General features: G+C 36.0%; 1 protein-coding gene across 1 annotated transcript; it reads left to right on the plus strand.

Moving 5' to 3' along the window:
• Positions 1 to 1,131: 1,131 nt before the first annotated feature.
• LOC140816051 (late embryogenesis abundant protein At5g17165-like) lies at positions 1,132 to 2,492 on the plus strand. The gene is made up of 2 exons (XM_073175117.1): positions 1,132 to 1,235; positions 2,204 to 2,492. Exons 1-2 carry the CDS (start codon positions 1,132 to 1,134, stop codon positions 2,490 to 2,492), a joined length of 393 nt encoding a protein of 130 aa, XP_073031218.1.
• Positions 2,493 to 14,161: the final 11,669 nt, after the last annotated feature.

Genomic DNA, 14,161 nt, shown 5'->3' on the forward strand with positions numbered 1-14,161 from the left:
TCGTCTTTCAAAATATGATGATACAACGAAAGCTACTAAAAAAATTATCCTTCATTTTATATAAACCAAAATCGCCGATGGCGAATCGATAAAGTTACGGTCTTTTTTAAAATTAAGATAAAATTTCGAGTTCAAGATTTAATTTAATTTTTTTCGACCAGGGGAAAAAAACCGGACATAATTAGTACGACACGAAGATCCAAATCAGCAACCGATATCTCTATAGGATGTTATTATTATTAAATTATTATATTTGTATTCCACAGATGCCACGTGTCGCATTGTGTACTGCCCAATCCCCCTACGAGGGAGAAGATCGTCATTTGATACAAATTTCGGTCCTCGTACTACGGTCCTATCGGCGGCCGCCCCATGTTAAAAACAGTAGCTTTATCCAAATTGTCGTAGAATATGCACTTTGTCAAATCTTTTAATTAATTAATATATAATATTTGACCAAATTATTTTTCTTGATTTATGACTTTTTTTTCCTTTCAAAATCATGATATTTTTTTCTCATATGCCCAAAATAAAAATAATCATAATCTGAATAGAATATATTTAGTGAAGAAAATATAAAGATAGTGCAAAAATATAGTTGGAAGGAATGGAGTATAATCTCCTGTAATCTATACTAATTATTCTGCACACGAGATGCATGTACATTATTTTTTATCGTTATCGATAGACTAAAATAAAATTTGACAAATCATGGAGGGAGTAAATTGATATTTGAATTTTTAAATAATAAAAAAAACAAAAATTAAAGTATGTGTTGAATTTTTTTAAAAAAAACAAAAGTGTAATATTAATATCATATAAAGATAAAATTAGAAGAAAAAGTTGGTGTCCAATTTAAGTGGTTATTAATATATATATATATATATATATATATATATATATATATAAATATATATATATATATATATATTAACGTGAGTAAGACGATTACCGTCAAATCAAGATAATATTATTCTCCGTTAAGTAGGATGATTACCGTCAAATCACGGCCCCAAATCTCGGGCTACCCTATAAATAGAGGCGTCACACCTCTCATTTTTATTTGTACACGGTTGCATACGTTTCTCGCTGCATTCTTCTCTACTCAGAAATCATTTCCATTTTACTTGTATGGCAGTGAATACGCAGTCTCTGAAATTGGCAAGCCTCGGAAAACGATTCGTTTCGTATCTTCGTTCTCCCGTTTCCTCGATCCTTCCTTCTTCCTCGCTGAGGTGCGTGCGCCTGATTGTAACTTCAGTTTTATTTTCTTTTTTTTCAAGTAATTTCTTTCTATATTTTTTTACGATCAGAGGTATGTTATGTTGATTGTTTGAGTGAGAATTATCAATTAATTATTATGCGTTGGCTCCTCTGATTGTTCTCTTTTATTTGAGCACTATTATCGAGAAAGAATCGAATTAGGCCGCGCATTCCTTTTAATATGGTTCTTTTTTTTCCAATCGTAGATATTTATGGTTCTGATATGGAATTCAGAGTGAAATCATAAAATGATTTTTATAATTATATGTATTGATCGTTTTCATAAGCGAGCTATGAGTTTAATCCGAACGTAAAGATGATCATTTATGACATTAGTTATAAACTTTAAGATCACTAATTACGCTGCGACAAAATTAATTGGTATTTATAATTTGTGGCATCTAGAGAGAAACTAGATCTATTTGAACTTCTGAATTCCGATGTAGTTTTAAAAGTATTCTTTTGGGTTTTTAAATTTTTTTATTGTATTTTAAAGTTATTTTTAAAGCTATATTATGCAAATAAATAGGTTTAGGCCCTATTGATTTTGGTTTGGTGGGATGCCTTCTTTGACGGCACATAGTTTGTTAGGCATGATTTTCATGTTGGTAAAATTTTTGTTTGGATGGTCTCAACAACCACCGATGCAAGATTGGCGTGGCTAATTAGGGCGTCATCATTTGTTATATTCGGAAAAATGAAAAGAAAAAGGAGGTTAATTTTGTTGACATTCTAATGGGTCTCTATTGGATCTTTTTATGTTCATATTTGAATTTACCGCAAATTCATGGGAGGTTGGTCAATGGGTTGACTAGGTGTTGAGGTGAACGAGTAATATATCCGGATAAGAGTTCTAAATCGTCTCGAGTGATTTTAATATCTTTCTTCTGGTTTATGTTATGGTTCACCGAGTAATAATCCTTGAGGTATATTGTGACAGGAATAGGCGCGTGCACGACTCGGTGTATGAGAAGAACTACGAGGAGTTCATCACGGAGCATTCCCATGCGACAGTGGTCCCAGATTATCTGATCCCACTCCAAACTGAGGAATACTGGGCTCCCCACCCTCAAACAGGGGTGTTCGGCCCTGCGGTTGATCAAAGCACATCTCCGGTGGACAACTCAACCGATTTAGGACTGAGTACTACTAACACGAACTCTGTGTTGGAGCAGAAAGCCTTCTTCCGCCACTCCGAGGACTTAGACAAGCCTGTTGTCGAACCTTGAGTTGGCAGACATCAGTTGAGAACCAAAAGAAATCGCCAGACTATGAATATTATTTTTGTTGCTATATTGTGTGTGTGTTTTATGTGAATACAGAGAATAAGACATCCCAGTGGTCATGTGCTCGAATTGAAGAAACTTATTAATATTCGTGATACCTCCTCTATAGTTTGCTATCACGTCTTCCTTACTTTATTCTCGTTCTTTGATCGTTATTCCTTCTACTTCTGAGTTATGGTTAAAGGTAAAAAGTTTCAGAATTTGAGAATCACTTTAAATATATCGTCTTTTACGGTTAAAGCTTCAAAAATTGCCAACCACTTCTTTATTCTGTTCCCTCTTTTCTTCTGAGTTTTGGGATATTGGATGTGGACATTTTATGCTACATGGGAAAGCAACGATGTACAAACAAAGTACCGCGTTATAGGAGAAGAATCATTTCGTTTTACGACAAAAATGAAGACCCGCAACTAAAATTTTTATAAATGATGAAAGCAATATCATAACGTAAATAATTATTCCAATTTCTTGAATATTTTATTTTTGTATAATTTTCTACAAAAAAATGCATCTTGATAAGACTATATTCTACGCACACACGTACAACAATAGAATATTGATTATTAGATTTTTCTCTACCAACGTCTTCTGAAATGAGTATGTCATTATGAATTTTCTTAATATGATTTCCTTGATTAATAGACTACCACCTACGTCGTTATCCTGAATGAGACTTCACGTTCCATCATCGTACATTGTACGTAAAGAATTGCTAGTTATACATTTAATCGACACGTGCCTGCATACAAGGCGATGGAGTTTTAGAAAAGCCAATGTTGGGCACGAAATTAAATTTTTGCACTGGATAGAGCCCGACCCACAAGGAAAATTAGATTCCATGATTTCGGCTCATTGTGAACAAGCTAATCACGATCGAAGTGGAGAGATCGGTTGATCTAGGGAATTTGAATAAAAGCGAGAGGGAAGAAACGACAAAATGATCCAACTCCAATCAACAACAATAACTACTACAAATTTCTCTATGTGGTATTTCTCTCATATTTCTGTTAGAATAGGTGTCCGATAAGTCAACTTGTAATTCGGACTTTTATTGACTCTAATGTAAAAATTGTTGGATCTGGTTTTCTACACGCCCAAACGCAGCAGAAGATTTAAAAAATTTTATTTTATTTTGAAAAACAAAATAATATTGCTTTGGACGTTCGTATGATTTAACAAATTAAATATTCATAGGGTGTTAAAAATTATACCTTTGGTGAATTAATCACTGGACACCAACCGATCCGGTATAACAGATCTGGCTCTTGATGAATCCCTACGAACTTTCTTCAAGAGACTCCTTTCTTCTAATCAGGTCCACGACTAGATGATTTGTTCCTCTTCCAAATAGCATTAGAATATTTGGAAGAAGTTTCAACATTGGAGATTAAAATGAGAGAGACGGCACAAACCAAAATTGCTCTTGATATGGCCGAGAATTAATTGGAGGAATTGGAAGACATGGAGGCTCACGTAAGTCTCATTGTGGTGGGCTAGGTTTTTTTTTTTTTTATTTTTTATGTATTATTTATAATTAAATAATAGCATAATTACATAATTAACATTAATGGGCTTGATTTAATTAATTGGGTTAGTCCAACTAATTTAATTAATTTAATCATGGCCCATTAAAACTTTAATTATTTATTATATTGGACTTGTACCCCTACAAGCCCATTAAACATATTATCCACCATATTTAATTTATTAATTAATCAACTCAACTTTTGAGCTTAATAAATTAAATACATTATAAATTCAACTTTTGAATTTATTATTTAAATTATAAATTCAACTCCTTGAATTTTTACCACCTCCAAAATTTAATATTTAATAAACCCAACATTTGAGTTTAATAAATTAAATTCTCAAATTTTATAAATTCAACTCCTTGAATTTATTCTCTCAAAATTTAATTATCATAAATTCAACTCCTTGTATTTACTATATAATATAAATTCAACTCCTTGAATTTATTCTCTCAAAATTTAATTATCATAAATTCAACTCCTTGTATTTACTATATAATATAAATTCAACTCCTTGAATTTATTCTCTCAACGGGAACAAACGATCCAGTGCTTGTGTGACCCTCAATGGTTCAGGGATACAGCTAGCCGTGGGTTCACAACTCTTTGTGATTCAGGACATAATCCTTTATTCGGGCTTACCCTAGTTAGCCCCATTCTTTTCATCAACACCTTGATCAAGAATGTCAGAACTCATTTCTGATTGCACCCATCGGATCATGGTAAGAGCGTCTAGTAGCATCGCCCCATGATCCCCTAGGTATCACTGATAGTGCATGCAAGAGCCAGTAGATTATGATTAACGTACAGTACGGTCCCTTCATCTCATATATCCCGATCGAATCTGCAACCATTGGTTCATCGAGGGTTGCATATTAATTCGATAACTATGTGATAACTATAATAGTGGCATCGCGTGTACTATTTGAGAACTCCTTCTCTAATGTACATCTCATACTCTGGCCAGAGATTCCATGCACTATTATTTCATTAGATCACATAGGATATCCACACCCGTAGGTGAGCGGTGAATCCCCGACTACAATGCACTGGCTCCTATATGTGTCGCAACTGTACCCAACCTCGCCACCTGATGACTCTCCTGGAGCCGGTAAACGAGTCAAAGCACAGCCCTAGCATATAGAGCCTCAGTGTTGTCCCGGGTCGTAAGGACTAATGGTGTACAATCATAACCACGGACTTATCCTCTCGATGAATGATAACCACTTGGAAAGTCCGAGAGAGGGTTGTTCGGTATAATCATCATATGACTACCCATCTGTATGTTTGGACATCTCTATGCCCTTACCAAGAAACGCAGTACACAACATCACAGATGCTAGTCTCGAGCTCAAGCGACCTTTATCCATGTTTTAGGCGGCTGAATCGACTAGGAACGAATTTAGAATATGCAGTGTTTACAAATGAGTTTCAACATCGAATTACGATTCATTTGTATTAAAGCATAATCAAGGACTTTATCTATGCTGCTTGCATGGGTATACAGATAAAGTATAACGAAACCATTAAAAAGTAAATTATATTAAAATAAAGATTGTTTATTTCACTTGAGTCAATAAATTCCCTAGCCAACCGTTGGCTTGCAGGGCATCTACTCTTACAATCTCCCACTTGCCCTAGAGCCAACTACCCTTAATCCCATTGCTTCGCGATGCTTTTCAAACAATGGTCCTGGCAAGGGCTTTGTAAGTGGATCAGCAACATTATCTGCAGAGGAGACTCTCTCGACTGATATGTCTCCTCTTCCCACAATCTCCCGTATGATGTGGAACTTCCTCAGTACATGTTTGGATCGCTGATGAGACCTTGGTTCCTTTGCTTGCGCAACGGCACCAGTGTTGTCCCAGTACAACGGGACTGGATCAACTCCATTAAAAATAACGCCCAACTCTTGGACAAAATTCCTCATCCAAACTACCTCTTTTGCTGCATCAGATGCAACAAAGTATTCAGCTTCAGTGGTGGAATCCGCAACTGTGTCTTACTTGGAACTTTTCCAAGATACAGCCGCACCATATAGCATGAATACAAAATCAGAGGTCGATTTCGACTCATCTACGTCACATTGGAAGCTAGAATCAATGTAGCCTTCCAATTTTAATTCTCCACCCCCTTAGACCATGAACAAGTTCTTAGTTCTTCTCAAGTACTTAAGAATATCTTTCACGGTCTTCCAATGCATTGGACCAGGGTTCGCCCGATATCTGCTTGTAACACTCAAAGCGTAAGCAACATCATGACGTGTCGATATCATACCATACATGATACTACCAATAGCTGACGCATATGGAATACGTGTCATCATCTCTATCTCTTTATCAGTTTTGGGACACATAGCTTTAGATAGAGTAATACCATGACATAATGGTAAGTATCTTCTCTTGGACTCTTCCATAGAGAATCGTTTTAGAATGATATCGATATAAGTGACTTGGGTGAGTCCTAGCATCCTTTTTGATCTATCTCTATAGATTTTTATTCTCAATACATAGGATGCTTCACACATGTCTTTCATGGAGAATTTATAGGCCAACCATACTTTAGTTGATTGCAATAATCCTACATCATTCCCAATGAGCAAGATATCATCAACGTAAAGTACTAGGAATGTCACTGCACTCCCACTAATTTTCTTGTACACACGTGGTTCCTCAGGATTCTTAGCAAAACCAAACTCTTTGATAGTGCTATCAAATCTGAGGTTCCAACTCCTTGATGCCTGCTTGAGACTATAAATTGATCTCTGAAGTTTGCATATCTTATGCTCACTTCCTGCTGATGTGTATCCCTCGGGTTGAGACATATAAATTTCTTCTTTGATGTCTCCATTGAGGAAAGCAGTCTTTACATCCATTTGTCATATCTCACAGTCGTACCATGCTGCTATGGCTAGTAGTATTCTAATGGACTTAAACATAGCAACTGGTGAAAAGGTTTCCTCATAGTCAACTCCTTGCCTTTGAGTATATCTTTTTGCAACCAGTCTTGCTTTGAAGGTCGCTACCTTCCCATCCGCCCCAAGCTTTCTTTTGTAGATCCATTTGCATCCTATGGGAACAATTCCCTCAGGTGGATCCACTAATGTCCAGACTTGGTTTGAATACATAGAGTCCATTTCTAACTGCATGGCTTCAAGCCATTTGGTTGAATCAGTATCATATATTGCTTCTTTGAAATTCATTGGATCACATCCAACACAATGCTCATCGTAGCTTTGTTCATGAAGAAGCGTATATCTTGCAGGTGGTCTAATAACCCTATCAGACCTTCTAGGAGCTTGTACTTCAACTACTGGTTCTTGGGAAATGGGTTCAACTTCTATAGTTGAGGGAGTATCTTGAATTTCTTCAAGTTCTATCATCTTGCCTTTTCTATCTAATAGAAATTCCTTTTCCAAAAAGGTGGCATTTCTTGAAACAAACACTTTTGCTTCATTTGAATGATAGAAATAATATCCAACAGAATTCTTTGGATATCCTACAAAGTAGCACAAAGTGGATCTGTTATCCAATTTGTCTCCCACTGTCTGCTTCACGTAAGCAGGACATCCCCATATTCTCATGTAAGAATATTTGGGAGTTTTTCCCATCCATATCTCATATGGTGTTTTATCCACTGCTTTTGTATGGACATTATTCAACAACATTGCCGCAGTTTCAAGCGCAAAGCCCCAAAACGATATAGGCAATTTAGTTAACCTCATCATTGATCGAACCATGTCCAACAAGGTTCGCTTACAATATTCAGAAACACCGTTCAATTGTGGTGTTGCTGGTGGAGTCCACTGTGAGAATCACATTCTCTTTTAGATAACCCAAAAATTCAGCACTCAAGTATTCTCCACTTCGATCAGATCGAAATGCCTTAATACTTCTTTCTAGCTGGTTTTCTACTTCAGAACTGAATTCTTTGAACCTTTCAAATGTTTCAGATTTGTGTTTCATCATATAAACATACCAATACCTCGAATGGTCATCAGTAAAGGTAATGAAGTAGGATTGCCCATATTTTGTGCTAACACTTAGCGGGCCACAAACGTCTGTGTGGATCAAATCCAGTAGACCATGCGCACGTTACACGTTTCCATCGAATGGAGTCTTTGTCATTTTTTCTTTTTAGACAGGATTTACAAGAAAGTAGAGAATTTATGTCTGACAAGTCAAACATGCCTTCTCCCACTAGTTTGTGCATCCTTCTTTGGGAAATGTGACATAGTCTAGCGTGCCATATTTGTGCGAGATTTGGATCATCTAACTTTCCCTTTTTGTTTGTTGTTGAAATCATGTTTACTTGGACATTCACTTATCATTTCCAGAACATTTCTGGCGCATATAATTTATTATGTCCGAACTTCTTGCAGTGAAATAAATATGTTCTGACTTATCGGGCATTGTAGGCCTTTTAAGTGTCCTTCAGAGTTTGCCTTTTATTGAGTTTGTTTTTCTTGTGAGGGGCAGAACATTTCTTTCCCTTACCTTGTGGGCCATTTTCCGTCTGACGAAAGGCCCATTAGAAAAACAACAATTACTTGTTTTATGGTGATCTCATAAGTCATAAGTATATTGACTAGCTCTTCAAGGCTATCATTTGTCTTATTCAAATTGAAGTTCACCATAACCTCGTCAAATGAGGAAGAGAAAAACAACAAATTGATGTTATCTAGTAACTCGTTAGGAATCACATATTCCAGGCCCACCACATCCTCAATAAGCCCAGTCATATGTACACCACGCTCATGAGCCAAAGCCCCATCTTGCATATGTGTAGTCATGAGCTTTTCAAAGTGGTGTGCCTCATTGCACGAGTTTTATGCACCATGCAACTCTTGCATGAGCATTCGAATGTCAGCAACATTCAAATTTTCCTCAAACTGTCCCTACAGTTCATTTGACGTAAAAGCGAGCATGTTACACTTTAGCTTGCATACTATGGTCCTACCATCTTGCATGCTTTGTCAGTTCAGCAGGACTGACATTAGTGTGTATGCCATTTTCTCCGAACTCAGAACAATTTTCCCAACCAGTGTTGAAAATTAGATTCAATTAGCTTGTTAATACTAAAAATGAATTACGTGACGAAATCGAAAATATACTGATACGGAAACAGAATAATGGTTGCTGATTATTTTAAAATAATTTTAAGATATAAAATATGGATTTCATTTTATAAATTACCCTCCTACTATTTTGACATTTCCACCACCCTCTGATGAAAGAGGGAAATCGTATTTCCTTAGTAGGCACGTAGAGTCCAATTAGCCAATTATAATCCCGAATAATATCAGCCAATTATAATTTCTAAAAGGTAGAATTCAATTGCATCCCTATGCAACCTCCGCGTGTTTTGCCTCACGTTTAATAAGGACCCAATAATATGACGCCGTTTATTTTCGCGTGTCAAACCGACCCATCAATATTGAATTGTAGTAGACGGTCGCCATGAGTTCCCCCAATAATATGAGCCGAGGTCATGGGAGTTCCACTCAATTCACATCATATGTCCGGTGGAAGTCACAGCTTTCCGGCGTACAGGCCTCCCCAATAATATGAGCCAGACACTGTCCGCGGGTAGCGATCAACATGCAACCACGGTTGATGGAAGGCAAGAAAAAATTAAACTCTTTTAATTTTTACTTTTACGGTTTGATATAAATTTTGAATCATATTCAAAATGAGGGATTTTAATTTTAAAATTGTCTCATCATTTTAATTTAAAAATCGCTTGCTACGAGTTTGTATGTTTGCCGGATTCATGCAACTATATTATCTTATAATATACATACATGCATACTACTATATATCACATATATCATAATATGACATTCAACAATAAATAAAGATGATCGATCGCCAACACTATTAGATCCATGTGAGCCATACATGGATCCAGGTCCAACCTAGGTGAATGCAGGGATGCAAATGCAACTATTACAAGAGCTTCCAATATTTTACATGTCTTCATCTTGATCATCGGGCCCACCATCTTCCAGTCTTGATCTCCCACTATTTCTAATATTACATTTAAATAGCCATGGCACATAAGGGATACATCTCATGGGGTGGGAACGGGCCATAAACCAGGCCCACTTTAATAATATCAAATATTAAAAAAAAAACGAATAAAACAGTAAAATATCCTAACATACACCTAACACATTGGTCAAGGCTCTCGATCATCCTTCATGCATTTAATATCAAATATTAACATCAATTTAATTAAACAATTTAATTAATTGATAAATCATATATCTAATAATTATATTACTAACCACCACAATTATTAAAGAATTTAATAAATTAAATAAACTCATTTATTTAATTTGCAATTAAATCAATAATAATTGATATCTTGTAAAAACTCATTTTTACCATAAATAATTAAAATCATATTCTAATTATTTATTTCACAAAAAAATTATTAATTTTTCAAAAATTAATTTTCAAAATAAAAATTGAATCAATTTTCAAAAATATTAATTTTACCCAAAAATTTGAAAAATCAGAAAATTGCACCCTAGGCCCAAACAATTCAAGCCCATTATTTAGCGCGCTTCCCGAGACACTCCCGGGCAGCCGCCCGCGCTGCCCGCCCCGCTGCCCGAACGTTTCGGGCAGCGGCGACTGCCCTGTGCGCGCAGAACGCGCACAGGCGCGCCGACGCGCGCGCAGGCGTCCGACGCCTGCGCTAGCGCGGTGACGCCTGCGCTAGCGCGGTGCGCGCAGGCGTCCGACCCCTGCGCGCCCGCTGCGCGCTGCCGTGCGCGACCGGACTGCCCGGAACAGTTCCGGGCAGATTTAAAATATTTTTTTTTTCGAAAATCTGGAAAAAATAAAATTTTATGGTGCATCAATTTTTTCTGAAAAATTTTCTTGTGTGGTTAGAAATAAATTATTCAATATAATTAAAATCATACGATTCAGAAAACCTGGCTCTGATACCACTGTTGGATCTGGTTTTCTACACGCCCAAACGCAGCGGAAGATTTAAAAAATTTTATTTTATTTTGAAAAACAAAATAATATTGCTTTGGACGTTCGTATGATTTAACAAATTAAATATTTATAGGGTGTTAAAAATTATACATTTGGTGAATTAATCACTGGACACCAACCGATCCGGTATAACAGATCTGGCTCTTGATGAATCCCTACGAACTTTCTTCAAGAGACTCCTTTCTTCTAATCAGGTCCACGACTAGATGATTTGTTCCTCTTCCAAATAGCACTAGAATATTTGGAAGAAGTTTCAACGTTGGAGATTAAAACGAGAGAGACGGCACAAACCAAAATTGCTCTTGATATGGCCGAGAATTAATTGGAGGAATCGGAAGACATGGAGGCTCACGTAAGTCTCATTGTGGTGGGCTAGGTTTTTTTTTTTTTTTTTTTTTTTATGTATTATTTATAATTAAATAATAGCATAATTACATAATTAACATTAATGGGCTTGATTTAATTAATTGGGTTAGTCCAACTAATTTAATTAATTTAATCATGGCCCATTAAAACTTTAATTATTTATTATGTTGGACTTGTACCCCTACAAGCTCATTAAACATATTATCCACCATATTTAATTTATTAATTAATCAACTCAACTTTTGAGCTTAATAAATTAAATACATTATAAATTCAACTTTTGAATTTATTATTTAAATTATAAATTCAACTCCTTGAATTTTTACCACCTCCAAAATTTAATATTTAATAAACCCAACATTTGAGTTTAATAAATTAAATTCTCAAATTTTATAAATTCAACTCCTTGAATTTATTCTCTCAAAATTTAATTATCATAAATTCAACTCCTTGTATTTACTATATAATATAAATTCAACTCCTTGAATTTATTCTCTCAAAATTTAATTATCATAAATTCAACTCCTTGTATTTACTATATAATATAAATTCAACTCCTTGAATTTATTCTCTCAACGGGAACAAACGATCCAGTGCTTGTGTGACCCTCAATGGTTCAGGGATACAGCTAGCCGTGGGTTCACAACTCTTTGTGATTCAGGACATAATCCTTTATTCGGGCTTACCCTAGTTAGCCCCATTCTTTTCATCAACACCTTGATCAAGAATGTCAGAACTCATTTCTGATTGCATCCATCGGATCATGGTAAGAGCGTCTAGTAGCATCGCCCCATGATCCCCTAGGTATCACTGATAGTGCCTGCAAGAACCAGTAGATTATGATTAACGTACAGTACGGTCCCTTCATCTCATATATCCCGATCGAATCTGCAACCATTGGTTCATCGAGGGTTGCATATTAATTCGATAACTATGTGATAACTATAATAGTGGCATCGCGTGTACTATTTGAGAACTCCTTCTCTAATGTACATCTCATACTCTGGCCAGAGATTCCATGCACTATTATTTCATTAGATCACATAGGATATCCACACCCGTAGGTGAGCGGTGAATCCCCGACTACAATGCACTGGCTCCTATATGTGTCGCAACTGTACCCAACCTCGCCACCTGATGACTCTCCTGGAGCCGGTAAACGAGTCAAAGCACAGCCCTAGCATATAGAGCCTCAGTGTTGTCCCGGGTCGTAAGGACTAATGGTGTACAATCATAACCACGGACTTATCCTCTCGATGAATGATAACCACTTGGAAAGTCCGAGGGAGGGTTGTTCGGTATAATCATCATATGACTACCCATCTGTATGTTTGGACATCTCTATGCCCTTACCAAGAAACGCAGTACACAACATCACAGATGCTAGTCTCGAGCTCAAGCGACCTTTATCCATGTTTTAGGCGGCTGAATCGACTAGGAACGAATTTAGAATATGCAGTGTTTACAAATGAGTTTCAACATCGAATTACGATTCATTTGTATTAAAGCATAATCAAGGACTTTATCTATGCTGCTTGCATGGGTATACAGATAAAGTATAACGAAACCATTAAAAAGTAAATTATATTAAAATAAAGATTGTTTATTTCACTTGAGTCAATAAATTCCCTAGCCAACCGTTGGCTTGCAGGGCATCTACTCTTACAAAAATATCTTTATTTTAATAGTATTTTATGATTTTATTCGATTATGACATTATACTTTATCTGTATACCCATGCAAGTATTTGAATATACAATAGGTACCATGAGGTCTGCGTCGCAACGTAAGATCATGGAACTCATTAGGAAGTGTACCGTATATTTTAAACATGTTTTTAGTCGGCCGCCTAAAACAAGGATAAAGGTCGCTCGAGCTTGAGACTAGTATTTGTGGTGTAAACGTCGTGTTTCATTGGGGCATGTAGATGTCCATACACACATATGGGTGATCGATCATATGATGATGTACTGAACAACGCTCCCCCAGACTATCCAAGTGGTTCCCACTTATCGAGTGGAATAGTCCGTATTTATGGTTGTACACCATTAGTCATTTGACCCGAGACAATGTAGGAGCTATACGTACTAGCATGTACTTTGATCCGTTTACCGACTCCATAGAGGGTCATCAGGTAGCAAGGTTGGGTGTAGTTTCGACATACGTAGTAGCAAATGCATTGTATTCGGAGATTCACCGTTCGCCTACGAGTTAAGATATCCTGTAACGCCTCGAAAATTTTAAGGTGCACGTAAACCACAAACGCAAGTTATTAAATTCTTTGTGTATTTTAATTAAATGTTTTTATTGCATAAATTAATTATGTTGTGCATATTTACATGTTTAAAAATATATATTTTCTACATGGTTGCATTAAAATGTATTTTTAAAGGTTATTCGAGTTGCGATCGAAGAACGGAGACCGAGAACTGAAAAAATGTAAAATGTTTTTATTAAATAATTGTTTTTAATTATTTAAAATATGATTGTGGGTTTTTTTATTTTTGAAAATAAGGGGTTTTGAGGTGATTTTATACGCCGGGACGTAAATTTTATCAGTGTTGGTTTTTCAACAAAAATACAAATTTTTTGGCAACCCGGCTATTAAATTCACAAACTTATTGTTACCAAAACTATTTTAATATTTAGCCAAAATCGCTAACTAATCTAAATCACTAACTAATACTAATCTAATTCTAATAGA

The sequence above is a fragment of the Primulina eburnea genome, chromosome 16 (genome assembly GCF_022965805.1).
Source record: "Primulina eburnea isolate SZY01 chromosome 16, ASM2296580v1, whole genome shotgun sequence".
Lineage (NCBI taxonomy): Eukaryota > Viridiplantae > Streptophyta > Magnoliopsida > Lamiales > Gesneriaceae > Primulina > Primulina eburnea.